Source organism: Mya arenaria, chromosome 13 (assembly GCF_026914265.1).
Source record: "Mya arenaria isolate MELC-2E11 chromosome 13, ASM2691426v1".
Classification (NCBI taxonomy): Eukaryota; Metazoa; Mollusca; class Bivalvia; order Myida; family Myidae; genus Mya; species Mya arenaria.
This window is the reverse complement of record NC_069134.1, coordinates 52183606-52204530: the sequence shown is the minus strand read 5'-3', so window position 1 is coordinate 52204530 and position 20925 is coordinate 52183606. Positions and strand designations below refer to the sequence as shown.

The window sequence follows — 20925 nt, the reverse complement described above, 5'->3', positions numbered from 1 at the left end:
TGTGTTTTGTTATTTGAGTAGTATAATAAGAGAACATCCATGATACTAAAATAATTAAAGTATATGTTATGATATAATTTATGTTGTAAAGGAATTTTAAGAGATTTAATTTGTAATTTTATGAGTTAGAATAAATGAGAGTCCGTTTTGTCTATATTGATTTATATTACTTAAAACAATAATCATATTTACTTCATATGTTTTGAAATGTTCATATTAAACAAATATATTGTCGGTGTATTTAATTACGAGACCCATTAAAAAACTGTAGCTTTCTTATCACACGTTTGATGTCCTCAAATACTATTAGGTGAGAATATAAACTAAGGTATTCTTTTAAAGAAACTGCGTTTTGTTTTAAGACAACATGCATTGACTTCTTGGTGTTTTGATGGGGGTTTTAATAATTAAATGGTAATACGGAGCACATGGTTTATTTTTTTTAATGTAAATGGTCTAGTGATTAAACATATATGCAGCTACCAAACGTTGTGGTGAAATGCTATTAAATGATCAATGTACAGTTTCTGAGTATGCCTTGAATGACCCTTGTTTATAGCCTTCAAAGGACTGGATACAGCTCACGTCTAGAGAAACATTAGCTGATCATGTACTTCATGTACAGTATTTTATCAAGGTATGCCGTTCTATAACACTTCCTTATTCTAAACAATGTTGTTTGTGCATAGCGGCATTTTTTTCGTTCCCAATGGACCGATTGTTCAGAGCTTAGCTAAAGTTAACTACGTTGTTAAGGTCATCGTTGTTAAGGTTTGAATCAAATTGTTCAGCTGTACTTGTTTATATTGACATGTATATATGTGATCACATCATCAAATATTTCACGATTAAAAGTTAACAACGATGTCGTTAATAACTTAACAATGGTCCCAGTGTAACTATTTTTGAATAATTTTAATCAAATGGTTGCATTTGTCGTTCACTGTATCATTTTGAACAAATTAACAAACAATTGCATTAATCGTTCACTGTATATTTTTTTATTAAGCGGTTTGTAAGATATGTAAGTCTGTTCTTATCTTCTTCGGCCATTCATAACATCATTATATATTTGTTTTGCTGCCCACAATGCAAATGTATTAAGATTCTTTTTCGAACATTTCCAATTCATATATCGAAATTTTCGAACCATTGTGAAATGGATTATAAGTATCTTCCATGGCCGAGAGTGTAAGATAGCTTCATCCCAACACTAGGGTAGGGTGTTTTGCGGAAACGAGGTTTATCGAGTTTTTGCAGAACATCCTGCGCGAGGGTTGGGATGAACCGTTACACGAGCGGCTATGGTAGATGCATTTTCTCCAACCTCAGTTAAACAAAATAAAGTGAGATAGTACTTTTTCGTTGGAACTCTTTTGCGCGTAGTGAAAATAATGTGCGTGTATATATATGATAATTCGTGGTTGTCATGGATATGCGCGCAGTGACTTGGATTATGTTATAGTCAAATAGTTCTTGAAATAGTAGTGAGTAGGGTACACCATTATTTCTTGAATGGAACGTGAAAACTGTTTTTATGGTGCCATTTGAAGCGAGAAATAATTAATTAGCATTCTAAATATTGCCAAGACACGGTTTCCATGAAGTTACAGACGACGGTCTTCAACAATGCGTGTATTTGTGTGATTACAATGAAAGAGATCCATACGGGTACTTGTTTATCTTTGCTCGTGGGCAAGATAAGATTTTCTACCATGGTCGATTTTTGGGATCTACTTATCTGAGGTGGAAGAAAACTATCTGTTTTGTCAGAGGGTGCGATCACGAGGAACATAAACATTAAAATAAAGTTAATCTTTATCTTCCTTCTTTGTTTTCTTTACTGTATTGTTCGCTGAAGGCACGATATAAATATTATTTTCTTAAGTTTTGCTGAAGGCAGATGGGCGATAGTGATGGAAAGATTGGTGTGTATTTCTTTACAAATGCTGTCAAAATATATTTCCTGTTGTCTCGCCTGGTTTGGGTTTTTGTTTGTAAAAGAATAAAATGCCCATTCATCACTCGTATCTAGGAACAGGCCAGTTACAACTAAGATGCCCCAGTAGCCCCGTTTATGCACAGACATTCAATTTTAAATCATATGGCGGCAATTTTGTGTTCTACACTCAGAACTCCTCGGCCATTTTTTATCGAAAACTCCTTGGATGTATACCGGTACATCAGTTAAAGAAGTTCGTATTTCTTTTAATTATATCATTAATCAAATGAAGTGTTTTAGCTTGTATTTATTGGTCTAAGTTTAAATTAATTGCCAGTGAAGTGTATAATTGCAAACACAATTAAGATTACCAAGAGTGAAGTCATTAGGTCTAACTGCTAAATTAAATTATTACTCGATCTGCTTGCAGCGGACTTAAACATACCGATTACTGAGTATGTAAACCGTCCAAATACATCCAAGGTTGTTTTCGATAAAAATGGCCGAGGAGTTCCCGATGGTTGTTCTAATGTTTCACTGTAAACTTTAATTCAACCATATTTATCACGAGCACAAGTGTAATATTAAATTTCACTCATTATAGATTCAGTTAAAGATTCAGTTTATTGGCAATATCAGCAAAAAAAATGCATTTCACCAAACACACAAATTATGAAAATTACACAATTCTACACATAAAAAAGACCAATATTTAAAGCAATATATTACATAAAATCACAAACAACGACAGCAAGAGTATCAGTACGCTTTGTCAAAGCATTTAATAAACAATTTGATAAAAATACAAAAACTATTTATATACTTGTTTAAAATTGTTTGTCACGTCACATAATCATTTACACATAGAAACATTAATATGTTTAGGTTACTTTTTGATTTTCTCCTTTCCCTCTCTTTCCTTTAAAGTTTTGTTACATGTTGTAAGACTTTTGTTTAATTCTATGATCATATGCTTAGAGATTGACAGACTTTTTAAAAATGTAATCATTTTACACATGCAAGTTCATCGCTTGAGTGTATCCATTAATATACAACTAAAATGACTTTATTTGAATAAAACAACAGCACTTATGTTGAAGAGTCCATATAAGCCAGCGTAGGAAATATTGCTAACCACGGATAGTCGAACACATGTTATGTTTGGTTTTCTGCTATTTGGCCTGTCTCTGCACTTTTCAATGAATTATGTTATAAATTGGCTACAATGTGTTTAATTGTCTCGTTATTACAACATTATCAAATTTTAAAACATTCAGAAATACACTATGGGGTATACGTGCAAGATAAAGCCTAACATATGCAGCCGAGACAACAGGAAGAAAAATAACGATATTCATAACATTCCGATTTTGTCCAAAACAAGTACACCGCAGTTGTCCCGAAGCAGACACAAACCTTATTCCATTGTTGCGTTATCATCCTAAACCCTTAATTAGTTTCCTTCTTCTGGTGTCATCTTAACAAATGAGAAAACATGTAAAATAGGTGTTTTTCAATGATTTGGTTCAACCTAGTTTTCAGGTATTCGTAACTACTTTTAAATGAGAACATTTTTCTGATGCACACATAGATTTACACTGTGTGTTTTGTGTGTGTGGATGGATGATACAGCGGTACAGCAGGTACCAGATATGGCCAAGGCGCTGTTACGACTGCTTCCAGAGTTCTACACAGTATTGCTACAAACGTTAATTTGATGCTGTTGTACACAACGAATAACAAGATCTCTAGAATTATACCTTAGATACTGAATAAAATAAGTAAATTCCATGAGTATATGCTATACGTAATTGGCGAAAATAAATGAAAGAAATATAGTACGTACTCTTCTATGTTACTGATATCTTAAATTATAATATTATACCTTTCATAAACGTGTCCCTTCTTTATATTTACATGTCGGTCAGTCCGTATAACACTGTATTTTGATAAAAAAAATCCGGGTTTATGACGTCAGCTGTTCATATCAAAGGTTTAGCCGGTCCGGACCCTGCCTTAAAATGTAATGTGGACCGCGCTGACGTCATACAATACAACTGGTAAGTGCGGCTTGCTATTTTCACAACGGCGAAAATCTGTTGCAAGTAAACCTTATTAGCTTTATTCAAAAAGATAATCGCATTTAAAATTATTGAATGGTAAAATAAATTGTTCGGTAAAATGTAAAACATATTTACACACCACTTCGAGCCATATGGCTTATAAGGACCGGTCGGTCAGCCCGCGAGGCATTAGCCGAGGTCCATATACACTTTCGGTGGCTGACAGGCCGGTCCTTATAAGGTCATATGACACTCTGTTGAGTGTTATGTTTTCTAAATAGGTTTTATAGGACTAACCATAGAAATAGTCAAATTGACAAAATAGGACTAAAAATGTAACAATAGGAATCATGAACCATGGGAATGTGCAACCATGACCCTTATATACTACGCAGTGATCTCCCATTACCAGCAGACAATGAACATAAACAGCTGGATTTCATTTTATCAACCTTTTTGCACTTAAAACGCAATTAAAGGTCTATTATATAAAGCTTTTATTTTTTTTCATTTCATACGAGAGAAAAAAATAACTTTTTGAACGACGACACGTGATTTGATCATCATGATATGCGAGACGGGGTGAAATGGTGTGAACAAAAAAAGTTGAGGACCTGAAACATGTTTATTGTTTCATTCCATAACTTCTATTCAATGAAAGGTTTTGTTTCTGGCAGAACTTAACTAAATGAAATGATAGCATGTTTTTAACATTAAACATCTCCAATAAAGATAGTTTTTACAGTTATAGACCCCGAATACTGAATCTGATTTGTTTTATTTACACTTCTGACCTTTCAAATACATGTAGTTTATTCAATAAATGACAACCAGTAGTTTTTGGTCATTATAATTCATCCGCTGTTCTTTTTTTTTGTTATGTTGATTAACTTCTAATTTTAGAAACATAATTGCATTAGTTAAAGTTTATTGAAAAAATGATTATAAAATGTTTAACCTGAAAGTGAAATCTTGGAGATTTATTTCTCCACAATTCGGCGTACGTAGGGCACTCAAAACTGTGTGGGAGGTACCCTATGGTGTAATCGAAAAGGGGTATGCAAACTAGGCGGTATTTAAAAATCTAAATTAAAATCACAATACATCTCTGGAATTAGGCATAAAGGAAACAGAAAAAAACGCCTATTTCAGCAAGTATAGTTTTCATTGGACACGAGTATAATAATCCTCTATGTAATGTCCATGTATGAATGCAAAATCAGTTTCAAAAGTCTACTTAACATGTGCACACATCTTTAATATCTATCAGATTACACACGTATTTATAATTAATGATTTATGTGTCGAAAGTAATATATATTCGTTTGTGTTCACATCATGTTTCTTCAAAACAGCATTTGAAACACCCCATTTTGGCGGGTTCAAATTACATGAGCCTGCTACCAATGAGTTAAAACCAACAAAAATCGCCGGATTTGATACGATCTTTTTTCGTCCTTGCGACCTCAAATAAAAGTTTATTTTGGAAATTAGGGTTTATGTGTCGCTAGGTCCTTGAACTTACAAACAATGTCACGTTTAAGTTGATTTAAATTCCTTATTTTCACCGGAGTGACGAAGTATTATTTGACAACTTTTATTTCAAAATAGTTTTCAAACAGATCCTAAAGACTGTGACCTGCGTAATATAACCAACTATAGATGAACTACTGTAAATGAAAAGAATCGAAACAGGACAGAAATGACTTGACGAGGAGGAAATTAAACGGTAAAACTAAGTCAGAAAAACGAATTTGCAAAAACATAAACAAAATGTTTATCACGTTTTGCTGTAACATTGACATTTTTGAAATACCAACAATTACGTTTGGAGCCACCCTTCTTTGTTTCCCAGTTGTTTGTTGACAGTTCCTTTGTTTCAATCTTCGTTTTACTTTAGCTAATGGATGTAACTCATGCACTCTGACGATTTTACGACAAAGCGCAACTCAGCTTTTGTTCACACTTCGCAACTCGGTAAGCACATAGTGTCTCTAAATACTATATACATTTAAACAATCTAATAAATCGGAGTCTTACATAATATTTATTTATAATATCTATGCATGCTATTAATGTCAATTTTCAAAAAAAATGCAAGTGAACAAAAAAATGTTTATTATTAAAACTGCTGCTTGATTTTGTTAAGGCACACTGTTTATAATGGAAATCAATGTAAGTGCGCGATAAGATTAGCCTTATTCTACATGCTCATCAAAGACTTTAATTAGATAATAAAAGACAGCCTATTATTAAATAGATAACTATTATATTCAGAAATATTAAAGATAATATATAGGTAATGTTATGATAGGACGCTTTTCTCGTGACCCGTATCACGTCGAGTTCAATGTGTAAAAACGTACCCGTCAAGACAGCAGGTCGAGACGGCTACGTGTTCATTCACCGAACGTAATATAACTATCGGAATATTCCATTTATTATTTGCCTTACTATTTATTTCATATTTTTCGGTTTTAATTTGATTAAAATTTACCGGTTTCTCACAAATGTTACAATATGGAATGACTAACGCGTATGAATATGTTACGTACTTTTGTGTATTGAAGTGAATGGAAGTTACTCCAGCAAAATAAGTCAGAAGTTACAGAAATCACTTTATTGAGCAAAATAAGAAGAAAATGTTTTATATATCAGCAAAATAAACAAATTGCTGATACGAAAACAATTATTGAATGTCACAGCACAAAAAACACACACAAACATAACCTGTTATTTTACGAGTATATACAAATTGTCATTTCATGAAGACAGTTACGCGGCCATTCTAACAAAAGTGAATTTTCGAAGGAGTTTTGACGATCATTAAATGCAGAACTGAGGGAAGTTCGTGAGTCAATCGCTATTACTGTCGATGAAGCGAATTCGCCTTCTTTTTGTATTGGCGTACTGCTCATTTTTATGATAATGTTTCAATTTAAGATCATAGAATGGCAAAGTACTAATTGTATAGATAGATCGGAAGTGTTCTCTGCTTCGTGCTCATCTTCATATTCCTTTGAATACCACGTTCCTGAATACTTACAAAGTACTAGATGACGTTGTTTATTTTAAGTATCTAAATTTTGATAGGTTTATAAATGTTATTTTATGTAACTAAAATTTGACATGTTTTACTAGCTTTTTTAGTCACGCTATTTTGAGCAACGCAAAAGCAGTTCATAGACTACACTAGGTACTAGCATGATACGGAATCAGAAAACGGCAGTATGGTGATACGGATTTTTCAATACGGCATTCTGTAATTTCATTGTGGATATAGAAAAGGAAATCGACAGGCATATAATAAAACTAGAGACGACTCCACTATATAAAAATAAAATAAAAATCGGTCAAAACTAGTGATACAATGAATTCGTTTAATTGTCATAGCTATCAGAATACAGAAAAAAACGTAATCGGTGGACTGTAATTTAACACAAGTAAAATAATCAAGTATTATCCCTAATTAGAGGCACACGGTAAGGGACAAACGGGGAACACAAAAAGTATAACCACCAGCACATATCCTCACCAGCCGATATTTAAGTTTACCTTCTCAGAGGTAAGCAGGGAAACCGATGCGAGCACATGCGCTGGATGCTCATGGGTACGTGATATTTCAGGATGAAGATGATAAGGGAAATGTGAGCATTGTGGAAAATGTTGATAATTTAATTGAAACAGTCCAGTTGTTCATTTACTTTTACCTGAATATGAGCTTTATCCTTGTCATGATTTTATTTAGGGAAACATCACGTCTACTTTTCTATATAGTACATGGAACAGCCCGGTCAACCAAATAACTTGCTAATGATAGCACTAACTCAATGTTCAGAATTTTGTTTAGTGGCCACATCACAGTAGTGTCTGTTCGGGTATATTAATGTCTGATTGTGCCAATTGGCTGCATCATACTTTGACACAGGCGTGACGTGACGCCAACACGACTTTAGTTGTGTATATAAAAATAAATGGCATGAATAGAAGCGTCTGCAATTACCAGTCAAATCCAGACGACAGAGTTAGATACAAGAGATTCAGTTGCAATAGAGCCATCTTGGTTCATTAACATGCTCAGTGGAAAGCGATGTGTTTACACGGGATACATCTTTCCAAATACAGAGTGATGTTTTGTCATACTTGAAAAACACAGACACTAAAATTAATAATGTAAGTTGTAATACATTCTTATTCCTACTAACCACTGTGCATGAGCACCACACTAGTAATGACATACTAATTCCAGTGAACTCGTGTTTTACTCACCGTTCCAAGCCGATTATCCAACCAATCATTTATTGTAAAAGCTTCTTTGATGCATTCTTTGCCCGTTTGTGGTTATTGTACGTATGTGTGTAAGTTGTTTGTGCCATTACTTTTGACCTTAAGCATAATTGATATCCCTTATTACTATATGTTTTGCTCAAGAATGTTTTTAGTTGCTATGGCAGGATGTTATGAAAAGTGATTGTTGCTATGGAAAGAAGGCGATTTGAAGAAAGTTGGCCAAGATTCACCATACATAGCTACATAGTGAATATGTCAGCTTTGGGCACTGCTTTTTTGGTCGAAAAGATTCTTAAATACTTGCCTTTAATGCATGCAAGTCTGAAAGTAACCAAAGTGCAGGTCCAACATTGAGAGCCAGGAGTATGATTTGCACACTTTTGGTAGAGAAAGACTAGGAAATGCTAAATGTCATATAACTTAGCTCAATACCTTGCAGAGGGTCACATACGGATTCTGCATGACTTGTTTCATATAGTCACATTATGAAAACTGGGTTCGCCTCATGGCAGCCAGGAAATAGGTCTCCAAAAGAAAATTTCACAAAAATATATATTTTGCAATCGGTGAACGATTTTTTTGTAGTTGTCAAGTTTTTGAAGATTTTGGCCCATCACAATAAATTGCATGTATAATTTGAAAACTTTGACATGTAAATTCTATGCATGGTGAACTTTTTTAACATTTAGAATGATCATAAATACAAACATGATCGTTAACACTATGAACTACGATAAATAGTGTTTGCAATGTTACAGAATAATTTAACATTTAACTAGAATCTAGCGAATCGCAGTATGTGCTTTAAATAATTTTAATGGGGGAAAATTGCGGCTTCATTCTTTTTTAACAATAGCAACATTCAACATTCTTCAACATCTAAATTTATTTTATTTTCAAGTGTTTACAAATGTTTTGGTGAAATAGATTACATTGTGACCATATGTGCCTTCTATAAGACTCATGATTCATACTTACATAACGTTCAAGCTCATACATAAATAAAATATTTTGCAAATTTGCGGGGCAGAAAATGGCCGGGTACATTCTTTGTTTGAATGCATCTTACCTTTGAGGAGTAAGAACTGTTGCTACGGCTGAATTTATTCGTTCGCAGGCCATTTCGTACTTTGATTAAGTGTATTACTTTATATGAGTTATTTTACATGTACTAAGTTTGTCCGACCATATTTCCCAACCGAACAAAATATCTTATTTAGAATGATTAAAAACATATACATTTTTGTGTATTTTAAAACTCAAACTAACTAACTTTAAAATAAATAAAATGATACATGTAACGTGTGACCTCACTAGTGTCCTAAAAAGAGAGAACTAACTATATCACAACATTGACACAGAACTGAGATAAACATGTTTACTTTTTGTAAAGTCATTAATATCCTTAAACAGTTCCAATATATCAGTCGACCTCAAAAACATCACACAAAGCTTTTTTGATGAAGATAAAGTGGACGCTGATAAAATTCCGTTCTGAAGGACGAATTTTTGGACTCATTTTCTTCCTGTTTATCCAATTTTTGGATACATTTTGCGTAAAAAGAATTCTTATATTGAAAAAAAACAAAAAACACGAAAAGTGTATAAATAGAAACTGCCACCGCATAAGTGGACATAATCTTGCCATTCATTGACTGGACAACACGTGTATAGCTACTTGTATCAGGTACACATTTCATATATATTTATTTTTTATATTTTTTATACACTTTTATATCACATATATATTTATTGATTATTTTAGTTGGAATAATCAACAATAACTTTCATCATTCTTACAACAAAGTTATTATCAAAATTATATTTTATATTTTAAAAAATTGTCACGAAATAATTGCTTGTCGAAGAACCGGTACTAGAAAAAGCTATGAAATTCTTTGTAAGTGGCTTTTTGTCTGGTCCACATCTTCATATCTATTGACTTTCAAACCTTGGCTAAAAACAATTGTGCAGTTTCTGGTGTTCAGGGATACGTTTTGAAACACACTACTCGACGTGAACCACGTCTCTCAGAAGTATTCACTGTATAGAACCATGATGTGAACATACATTTGATATCAACATTTCGTATTATGTGTAACTGTGATGGATGGTATAACAACTGGTTAAGGTTTATTTTTGTCAAAGTAAACCAAAATGTTTATTGATTGGTCAATTGCTATCCAGTTATACCAACTAACCAATCAAATCGCTGTAATTAGCGATAACCGGTTGTCAACTTTACATTTGACTGCTAGGACATGATAAGTAATTCATGTAAATGCGAATTCATATGTTTAGAGAGGTAACTTCACAAAGGCTCATTTCTAGCATCTTAAAGACGCAAAATAAATAAGATAAAAAAATCTGATACTTATAATCTATGTTATAGTTAAATATAAGCCTTAAATTATAAAAATATATGCACAATGGATTTCTAGTACTTGATAAAAGATAGTCCTAGAATGGAAAACCAGCGATTCTAGCTATTTCGTTGCCATTCTGAAAAATCTATAGCATAAGTGATATTCAAAACACATATGTTGTATGTAAAACACTTAATGTAGGCAAACTAAGAACATTGAATTATGATGCGACAAATAAACAACAAAACAGTTCTCAAATCCATGTAAATTGGCAAGAATGACACATGTTTTACAATCGTTATCTAATTTTCATTAATCATGTCGTAATTATACATTTCATTTATTCTTTTATACAAACACCACAATGGTTTTAATATTGCGGAGATATTGTGGAGCCAAATAAATTAATGTGCGATCACGAATCTACCGCTTTTAGCAGTAAAAAGCAAAGTGTATTATTCGGATATTATGACATAATTATTGATTTAACTACTGCACTGCCTATTGAGTTTTCAAAAGGAACTGAAAAATGAATATTGTTATGATTTGTATTCGTATATCAGATTTCCAAAACAACATCTTGGTATATAGATATGGCCAATGAAACGCTCAAATATATGAATGTAAATCGCCGTTAGCCTAACGGATTATAAGTATCTTCCATGGCCGAGAGTGTAAGATAGGTTCATTCCGAGCGTAGGGCGTTTTGCGGAAACGAGGTTTATCGAGTTTCTGCAGAACATCCTGCGCGAGGGTTGGGATGAATCGTTACACGAGCGGCTATGGTAGATGCATTTTCTCCAACCTCAGTTAAACAAAATAAAGTGAAATAGTATTTTTTTCGTTGGAACTCTTTTGCGCGTAGTGAAAATAATGTGCGTATATATATATGTGATAATTCGTGGTTGTCATGGAACAGCCTGCGCGAGGGTCGGGATGAACCTATCTTACACGAGCGGCTATGGTAGATGCTTTTTCTCCAATCTCAGTTAAACAAAATTAAGTAAAAATGTATTTTTTTGCTAGAACTCTTTTGTGCCTAGTGAAAATAATTGCGTACGGATATGCGATAATTCTAGGTTGTCATGGATATTCGCGCAGTGATTCAGAGTATGTAAATGGTCTGATCGGTCTTTAAATAGTTCTAAGAAGAGTGAAGCATTATTTCTTTAAAGATGCGTGAAAACTGTTTTCTGGTGACATTTGAAGCGAGAAATAATTAACTAGCGTTCTAAATATTGCCACAAGACAAGGTTTCCATGATGCGCTACAGACGACAGTCTTCAACAACGGAGGTAATTACACTGTGGTGACCATTAAAAGAAGTTCCATCCGGGCATTTTATCTTCGCCCGTGGGCAAGATAAGAATTTCTAGAATGGTTAAATTAATGGATCTACTTATCTGAGGTGGGAGAAAAAGATCTATATCTTAACCATTAGCCTATTAGGTCAGTTTACATACAGTCTCAAGTCTGAGTCTAGACCCAAATGTTCAAGCACTTTTATTAAATAACAAAGACTAATCTGTAATTAATTCGTTTTATGAAAAAGATATAAGTGATTGTACAAGTTTAAATAGTTATACAATTCAGCAAATTTCACCATAATAACTCAACTAGAAGGAACATTGAGATTGTTCGTAATCATGGCCATTGATCTTTGGGAAATGCTGGGAACAGGGGTAACTTAGAAGGACTGAAGGCTTAATGCATGTGCCATGTTTAGTGGCTAGAACATAACTTGTGAGCATGGATATTCTACTTTTATCCGTTTGATTTTTTCGTCTCCACGTAAATTGTGTTTTTTGTTCATTTTAGAGCCTCCAAATATCACATAAGTCATTTCTTGAAATTAATGTCTTTAAATTTTTAACCGGAAATTTAAAGTAATTTGTTTTTGCGAATTTCATTTCTTCAGTGATGCTGGACTATTAAACTTTTCCTTCTCACTTTTGAATATTGATCAATTTCATAAAAGTTAATTGCTTCCCTCTATACAATGTATATTATTTTTCAATTAAAATGTTTTATTTTTTCGGGGTACTATGGGTTCTTATATTACAAAGTTACACTTAAACATGTAGTGTGTGCGGCAAAATGGGCTGGTATCAATGTTAGTGACTTTTTTATTATGTATTTTAGGCAAACAATGAATTTTATCTCCAAAAAGTCTTATCTTTTCAAAACGTACGGAAAATAAAGGTTTATGTCGGAATATCCATAAACGTACAATCATTTTAACATTTCAGTAGTTTTCAATAATTATACTTTATGTTCATCGCATGAACGAAGAATGTCACCTGCGTAATATGAGTGACAATAGATTTACTCTGTTGTAAATAAAAAAAAGATAGAAACAGGACAGAAATGACTTGTCGAGGATGACATTATTTATCGAAACATATTCACATAAACAACCATTTAAAAACATGACCAAATTTGTTGTGCTGTATTATTAATTTTTAGTTATACATTAACTTCGTAATAAACATTGGCTGGTAAAGGAACACCAGACATATATAAATGGTAAATATATGAGCTCTGGGCACTAGCACAGGAATTTTTGGGGAAGAGAATATTAAATATTTTCCTAATATACAGGTAAAACAAATGACCAACAAAGCACTGCCAACATTGAACCCGGCCAAGGAGCATGTTTAAACTAAGTTGGTAGAGCTTGGTAAAGAATCACTAGGCAATGCTACATACCAAATAAGTAAGCACTAGACCTTGCAATTTTGTAGGAAATATTTTAAAGATTCTCCTGATATAAGTCTTCATTAAACTAATCCCGTCCCCATGTATATTTGAATTAACTAACAATTACTTGAAAGAATTTATGAGAGGGTTACACAAGGATCTTTATTAATATTTTGAGCGGTGTCTGTAACGATTTTATTTATGCAGTCATATTATAAAAAAACAAGCTCCTCCAACTGACAGCAATGTTTTTTACAAACGAAAGTGTTTTGAAGAAATTTGGTCGAATATCTCCCATGGAACATTTAAAAAAAAATATTTTAAAGTAGTCCATATGGTGTAAACTAGCACCGTCAACACATGCAACATTTTTCACCATGATGATCGAAGTATCTTTTTTTTCAAATATTTGCTTATATGTTGGTGAAATAGATCATAAAATGAGCTTTTCTGAACTATCCCTTAAATTTGTCTAATATTTCCTTTGTAACTGTAAGGTACCTTTAAGGGGTTGGCATTTCATGTGACGTCTGTATCCGGTCGCAGAGTACGTAAATTATGTTAATTACTTTATAGGATTTGTTTTACTTCGATTCTGATTTTTGTCCGACCGTAGGACCTAACCGGGCTTTATTTAGAATGTTTAATAACACAATAATTAAACTAAAACGCACTTACTTTTAAACAAAATACATGTAACGTATGACATCACTAGTGCCCTAAAAGGTTGAACTGCGTTTGATTTATATAATTACCTTGACAAATAACTGACATAAACCTGTTTAACATTTGTAAAATCATCAATATTCATAAACAAGTTCAGTCGACCTCAAAAGCCTCACACAGAGCTTTTTGGGTGGAGATGAAATTGACGCTGGTAAAATTCCATTCTGAAGGAAGAAATTTTGGACTCATTAGTTTCCTGTTTTTCAAAAATTAGAGACATGTTTTGCAGAACGTATTATTATTTATTCAAAAGAATCCTTCTGTGGAAATAAAAACGAGCTCAAGAAAGAGTATAAATACGGGACTGCCACCGATTAAGTGGACACAATCTTGCCATTCATTGACTGGACAACACGTGTACAGCTACTTGTATCAGGTACACATTTATTTATTTATTTATTTATTTATTTATTTATTTATTTATTTATTTATTTATTTATTTATTTATTTATTTATTTATTTATTTATTTATTTATTTATTTATTTATTTATTTATTTATTCATTCATTCATTCATTCATTTATTTATTATTTATTTATTTATTTATTTATTTATTTATTTATTTATTTATTTATTTATTTATTTATTTATTTATTTATTTATTTATTTATTTATTTATTTATTTGAATAATGAGCAATGATTTTAATCATGCTACAACACATTTATGATCAAAGTTATATTTCAGATTAAAAATCTGTTTCACTGTGATATTATCAGGCTTGGATTCTACGGATACGTTTTTTAAGACATATAACTTGACGTGAACAGAGTCTTATCATAGAATTCACTGTATAGTATCGCTATGTAAACATTCATTTGATATCATCATTTTGTATTGTATGTAACTGTTGTCAATGGTATAAAAATACTGTAACGTTTTTGGTTCGGTTAAAGCAATCCAAAATGCATAATGTTCAATTTCATTCAATTTTAGATTTCTCGTTTAATTAATTCCGTATTACATGGCAACTCATGTGAGATCATCTTTATACACAATATATTTAATTTCACCAAACACCGCAAACAACTGATAAAAACTAGGCTGAACAGGTGAAACCGGCGAATTTTTTGATACTTTGATGCCGTTTAGATGTAGGTAAATTATACACGCTGGTTAAGGATGCGACCACAACGAATAAACAACAAAACATATACCAAATTCATGAAAAATGGCAAGAATAAAAGTATTCAGTATTGTATTTTTTAAGGTATTTAATTTCAAACACGACAATGGCTTTTATTGTTTGGAGAAATGGTGGGGTCAAATATGAGCCGTTCTGAACCTACCGCTTTATTCTTTAGCTGTAAAAAGCAAAAGCATAAGAACAACCTGCTATTAGTGGAATTAAGCTGAACCAATTAAAATGTTGATTGTTGTAAGCATAGATTTAGAATAATTCATAAATGATTAATACTCGTACAATTTCATTATTCGGATATTATGGTATAGATATTTATATAATTATTGTACTGCCTATTTAAGTTTTCTAATGAAACTCAAGCATGCAAATCGTTATAGTTGCGTGATATCCTTGTGTCAGCATTTTACATCAACATCTGGATATGAAGACAAGGCCAATGAAACGCTTTTAGGTCAGATCTTTGATAAATGCTGGTAGGATGAATATGTTTAATGTACAGCGGCTAAAACATAACTAGCGAGCATAGATACATGGTATTAATCGAATTGTCGCTGTATCTAAATGTCAGACAGCCGTCTTTGAACAATAAAATCACATTGTTTTCGGTACTAAGTCGATATTTGACAATGAGGTATTAGCATTTTGATGATTTTCATTCTGAGCGCATAAATTAAATTTCTTTTCCAAATCGCGGTTGACTATTTAAGGACAGTATTCCATGATGCGACACATATATATTTAAATGTTGATAAACAATTATATTAGAAGAAACTGTTTATACACGGAACAACTGATTTGCTCGCAAATAACTTATAATCACATACAATCCTGCATCAGGAAATAAATGTGATTAAAATGTGGCCAAGATTCAATTTAGTTACCATGAGTTAACGTTAAGGTTTAAAGAGACCTATATCTGTGATAGCGCACATAACTAACATGAGTTAGTGTGTTATTGTGTTCGTCTTACTGAAACAATCAAACTCCTAATGTATATGACACAAGCTCGGAGATAATAAAAAAACATGACGACTATTAAAGGTTTTATTCAAATCGTCGCGTCAGTAAGGCAAATATATTTTACTTACCTTAATAAGAATTTATTCAATATTGTTTTCGGAATAAGTGTTTGAATATAAAAATGACTAAATATAAATCATATAAATGAATCAATAAGCACGGAATTATTTTCAGGCACGATGACTTCGACACTTTTTGTCCTCTTTGCACTTGCTGTCGCGGCTTCCGCGACAATAGAGGTAAGCTGAAATATTCAAATATAAGTCAATGAATGTTTAAACTCGATCTGTTGAATAAGCCGTTTTACTGGTGTTTTTTTTAAAGTGTCACTCTTATTTAAAATCAATAGAAACACATATATAACATACATAAATTTTGAGTGATAAAACTTAAACTACTTACTTAACAATGCACCTTTAGAAAATATTAATGACTGATACTAAGATTATGACCGTGTATTTACTAGCTGGAAACGCAAAAATATCAAAAGATTGGTGAATGCTAAAAGATTTACTCTGATCTACTATCATATCATATGGTGGAAATACCGTGTTTTCTGCACCTTTCTTTCAAATTCAACTGAGTATCCCCTTAACAACCATAGTTTTTGACATGTTCTTATCCTTTTTTGATATTATAACAATTGTATTAATTGTGGTAATTCTATTTGGGAGTAAGGATGCATCTTTAATTTATTTACTAAATTTTACTTTCTACTTGATTTAAATAGTGCAGGGGAGCTTAAGAACAAGAATAACACGAATAATATTGGTTCAAACTATTGAACCGATCGAACATAATTTGATCGATGATATAAATAAATACACATTGTAAATGATATATTTATATTGCAGGTGAACCACTTAGTACAGACGAATGACGCAGGCCATAAGATACAAATGGACGTGATTCGCGACGAGGACGCTAAACTCGTATTGTCTATCATCGGAGACGTCTCCCGATACAGAGGATCGAAACAGACTGTCAACTTTCATGACTACAACGTGGTAAAGTTATTTTTCATATATATAAATACCATTAAGACATTCCTTGCATACCAGATAGGAGTTTCTGAGTATTAAGTATGTAGTCGGGATATTGAAGATAATACTTTCAATTTCTAGAACTGAAGTAACAAAGAATGATGAATTATTTGGAGATGTATGAGTCGAGCCAGGACATCTGCTCTTTAAACGTCTTGATAAATTGTTTCCCCTTTTTAACAGGGCTATGGTGTTCTTAAGGATATCAACAGGAAAATTTGTATTCTAACGCGACCGTTGGTTCCGATGCTGCCATCATGGAAATACGAACAGGTTTGTATATTACGACACTTGAATCTGTTTCATGGTTCATTACCATTCATACGCGCCCTGTTCGTGTTTTTCCCCTTTTCTTTATAATAAATCCTACATCTGGGACTACAAGATCGATGCTACAATAAACCGTAAGGCTACCTTAGTGAAGTTTGTCACTAACTCGAAACCATCGTTAACTAAGGTTGTATCTTAAAAAACACTAATCTTAACGTGACTCCATCAAGCTAAGGTCTTAGCGTTCATTTGAATATAAGATTGCTTTGGTTAAGACCACATGCAATAATTACGTAACTTATTTGTTTTAGTAGTATGAATTAAGATATATTTTAGATTTGACTGGCATTTTTGCATGTATGTTGTGATTATAACTGAAATTGTCATACTTTATCAAATGAGTTGCTATTGAATGGAAACTATCAATTCTTTGTAGTACATTAAAATATGTTAAATTTATTATGCCATGAACACATGCATTTACTTTTTGTTCTCTATAATGTTACTGCGAATTGAATATGTCGCTTGCTTGGGTGTTATTTTTTTTATTGAAAGATGCGGAAATTATTTAACTAATCATGAGACTGATGATACAGCCATGTTTAACTTGATCAAGAAATCTTAGAACATGTAACATGTACATACACTATCCCACCATAACATATTTTCTGTATACTTTATAACCATAACACAAAATTGATGTGGTTATTTGTCAGAAACTGTCTGTGATGCAGAGTTACCACGTTCAGTAACGATAAAAAAATGTAAGAACGCATAAAAACTTGGTCAAGTTTTGACAATGCAAGAGACATAGCTCTGAAGAATAATGATATCTTGCTGTATGTCGATCATAGCATTCTCGGTCGAGATAGCGGACAAGTGTGCATTTGGTTAAACTTTGACAATTCAAGGGTCATGTGGTTACGATTGAATACAATCTTATTATTATGATTTATGTGTCGGATATATTAAATATTCGTGTAATTCATATATGAATTACTTGATTATTATAAGAGTATGAAAACCCTTATTTGGAATGTGAACGAACGGTTTGAGTTAGCGAAATAGTGACACTTTTGGGCCTTAATAAACCAACTTTAAAATATATTAAAAGTTTTGTACAACATATATCATTGTAAACTTGTTTGTATAAATGTCAGTTTGGGCAATAAAAACAGAAAGCAGAGAAAAACATTAGTAGGCACATGACTGTAAATGTACCGCAATTATTGTAAATCATATAATCGACTGGCTATTCTCTACGCTGACCTTTTTGTAGGGCACAACCGACGAAATTCATGTTCACAACATGCACTTCAATCACACAAAAATGTCAAATGAAGAAGTTTTGGAACTTGCTGGATCAAACATAGCCACTTTCTGCCACGATTATAATACTTATTATGCAGAGGCCACCCCAGCCGACAGGAGAGGTACGAAGTTTTAAACGTACTTATATTTGTCTTTCCGAACACATAAAAGTTGCAGTTGGACTCGAAGGTAATTTGCAAAATCTCGCTTTCCACATATACAGGCAGGCTCAGCCTACATTATAAGGGTGTAGATGTAAGACAAAGATTGTACGAATTTACAAGTAAAATTAAAAACTCAATCAAGTTTGTGAAAATATCATATTTCAACCCTCATTATTGATCTAACGATATTGTATCGTACGTTTGTTGATTATATGGTCACTCTGTTTTAGACACTGCAGATATGATTGGGGTAATGGGAACAGAAAGAAGCAGAGGTACAAGTAAGTATTTATAAATGTCATTTTTCATTTTCTCCAGACTGACTGTGCAAAAATAATGTAATTTATGAAGTTAGTCAATCATCTAGCTTTCAAAATAACACATACTGAAATTCAAATGAATATATTTATTTGAAACGACATCAAGTGATGTTGGTCATCATCTTTCTTTGTTCTTTCGAATTGACTCTGATAGCAAGCCTTCGTCGAACTATTTATTTACATTGTTTACAATTGTAACTATTTTCAGTGTGGTGCGTCTTCTCAAGTTGTATCTTTGGTGAAGGTGATTACGCACACTTAGGATAGAAAAGAAGAAGAACAAGAAGAAGAAGAAGAAAAAGAAGAAGAAGCAGATGAAAAAAAAAAAAAAAAAAATGTTTGTTAAATTCAACTAATAAAATTACTATTGGAAAGGGCAGTGCACTTGAGTAACCTCAAATTAACAATAAATGTACTATTTAAAACATCACAAACATGTGTGTTCATTCGAATAGGTGAAAGAACGTTTTAGTTATATGTGTGGATTTAGAAATACTATATATGTTTATATATTTCATGAAACATCAGGAAAAACGTGTCTAATTGTAGTATGTATTGTGTCGACTCGTATTGTGAGGTTTCTGTATAGAAAACATGATACTTAAAAAATATTAATTTTTAATGCTACAAGAAGTAAGTTCAATAATTTTCAGAAATTCAGAGGACACCAAAAACATCGGCTTACATACGTTCTCTCGTAAGACATTCTAAAGGAAAATAAAACAATAAAAACAGAGTTGGAATTTAAATTCATATCTCGGTTTGTATGCAATTTATTCTGAATATTATTTAAATATAATTGGCAATTCCAAATAGCAAATAAAACAAACATGGACGTGCCTTTTAACACTTTTTTCCATTTTTGCTTGAATATCTCTCTCTCTCTTTGTTTGAATATATTAATCTTAAGATTTTAACACATTGATTTAACTAAACTCATAAATATAATAATAATAAATGTGTTTTACTTTAAATGCCCAAATATGTGTCCAATGTCATTTTGTATACTAACAGAATATATGCAATAAAAAACTTTAACATTGAATATGCTGAGCGTTTTCATTTATGGCCTTGTTTTAATTTCCGTGAAAAGTTTACAAACTCCGTGTGTTAGTTTCCATGTATTTGATTAACAATGCCACACATATAATAATGATCCCTTTCCTGCATAAATTGCAATATCAAACTATAAAGGCTTGTGTTTTCTATAGGTTGGGGTGGAGGCTTTTCCCCCAAAAGTCGCGGGCTCAGATGATCTCTCTAGATGGACCTGATTTCAACCAATGAAACAAACCGGAGGGTGATTCATATCAGTATAAAACTAAACATCTTTACAATGAAGCTTCATCAAAGTTGTATAGCATAAAATGTCCCTCTAGGTCTGTTACATAAATTACTGGGCCTTAACGGTAGAAAACGTGTATTGCTTTGTTAAGGAGCTTACACACGTATAACAAGGACATTCAGAGGTCATTTGCAATTGACGCTACGCCAGCGCTTGTTTTGTTTAGGTTGATTTGAACCGTGTGCATTTTCCTCATTCACAGACGGGCTTAAAAAGTATTTG

At 32.4% G+C, this 20925-nt stretch overlaps 2 protein-coding genes across 3 annotated transcripts in view; one reads left to right on the top strand and one right to left on the bottom strand.

Annotated features, from left to right (window-relative positions):
* The window catches only part of LOC128214325 (dehydrogenase/reductase SDR family member 1-like), a 46997-nt gene that overhangs the window by 6733 nt on the left and 19339 nt on the right, over nt 1–20925 (bottom strand). The gene's annotated exons all lie outside the window — the stretch shown is intronic.
* Nucleotides 9951–20403, top strand: LOC128214327 (uncharacterized). Of its 2 annotated transcripts, none has more exons than XM_052920744.1 (7): nt 9951–9982; nt 16425–16489; nt 17105–17257; nt 17477–17566; nt 18843–18996; nt 19269–19319; nt 19567–20403. In XM_052920744.1, the coding sequence occupies exons 2-7, from the start codon at nt 16430–16432 to the stop codon at nt 19623–19625; spliced, it is 567 nt and encodes a 188-aa protein (XP_052776704.1). In that variant the 5' UTR covers nt 9951–9982; nt 16425–16429; the 3' UTR covers nt 19626–20403. The 2 variants fall into 2 exon arrangements, with proteins under 2 accessions (XP_052776704.1, XP_052776703.1); XM_052920743.1 differs by lacking the exon at nt 9951–9982 and adding an exon at nt 14319–14463.

Bases quoted from the DNA above. Each gene is read 5' to 3' on its own strand.
- LOC128214327 (XM_052920744.1), top strand. From the start codon at position 16,430: ATGACTTCGACACTTTTTGTCCTCTTTGCACTTGCTGTCGCGGCTTCC. The intron at 17,567-18,842 runs GTTTGTATATTA...ACCTTTTTGTAG, and splicing joins CATCATGGAAATACGAACAG to GGCACAACCGACGAAATTCA. The intron at 19,320-19,566 runs GTAAGTATTTAT...AACTATTTTCAG, and splicing joins AGAAAGAAGCAGAGGTACAA to TGTGGTGCGTCTTCTCAAGT.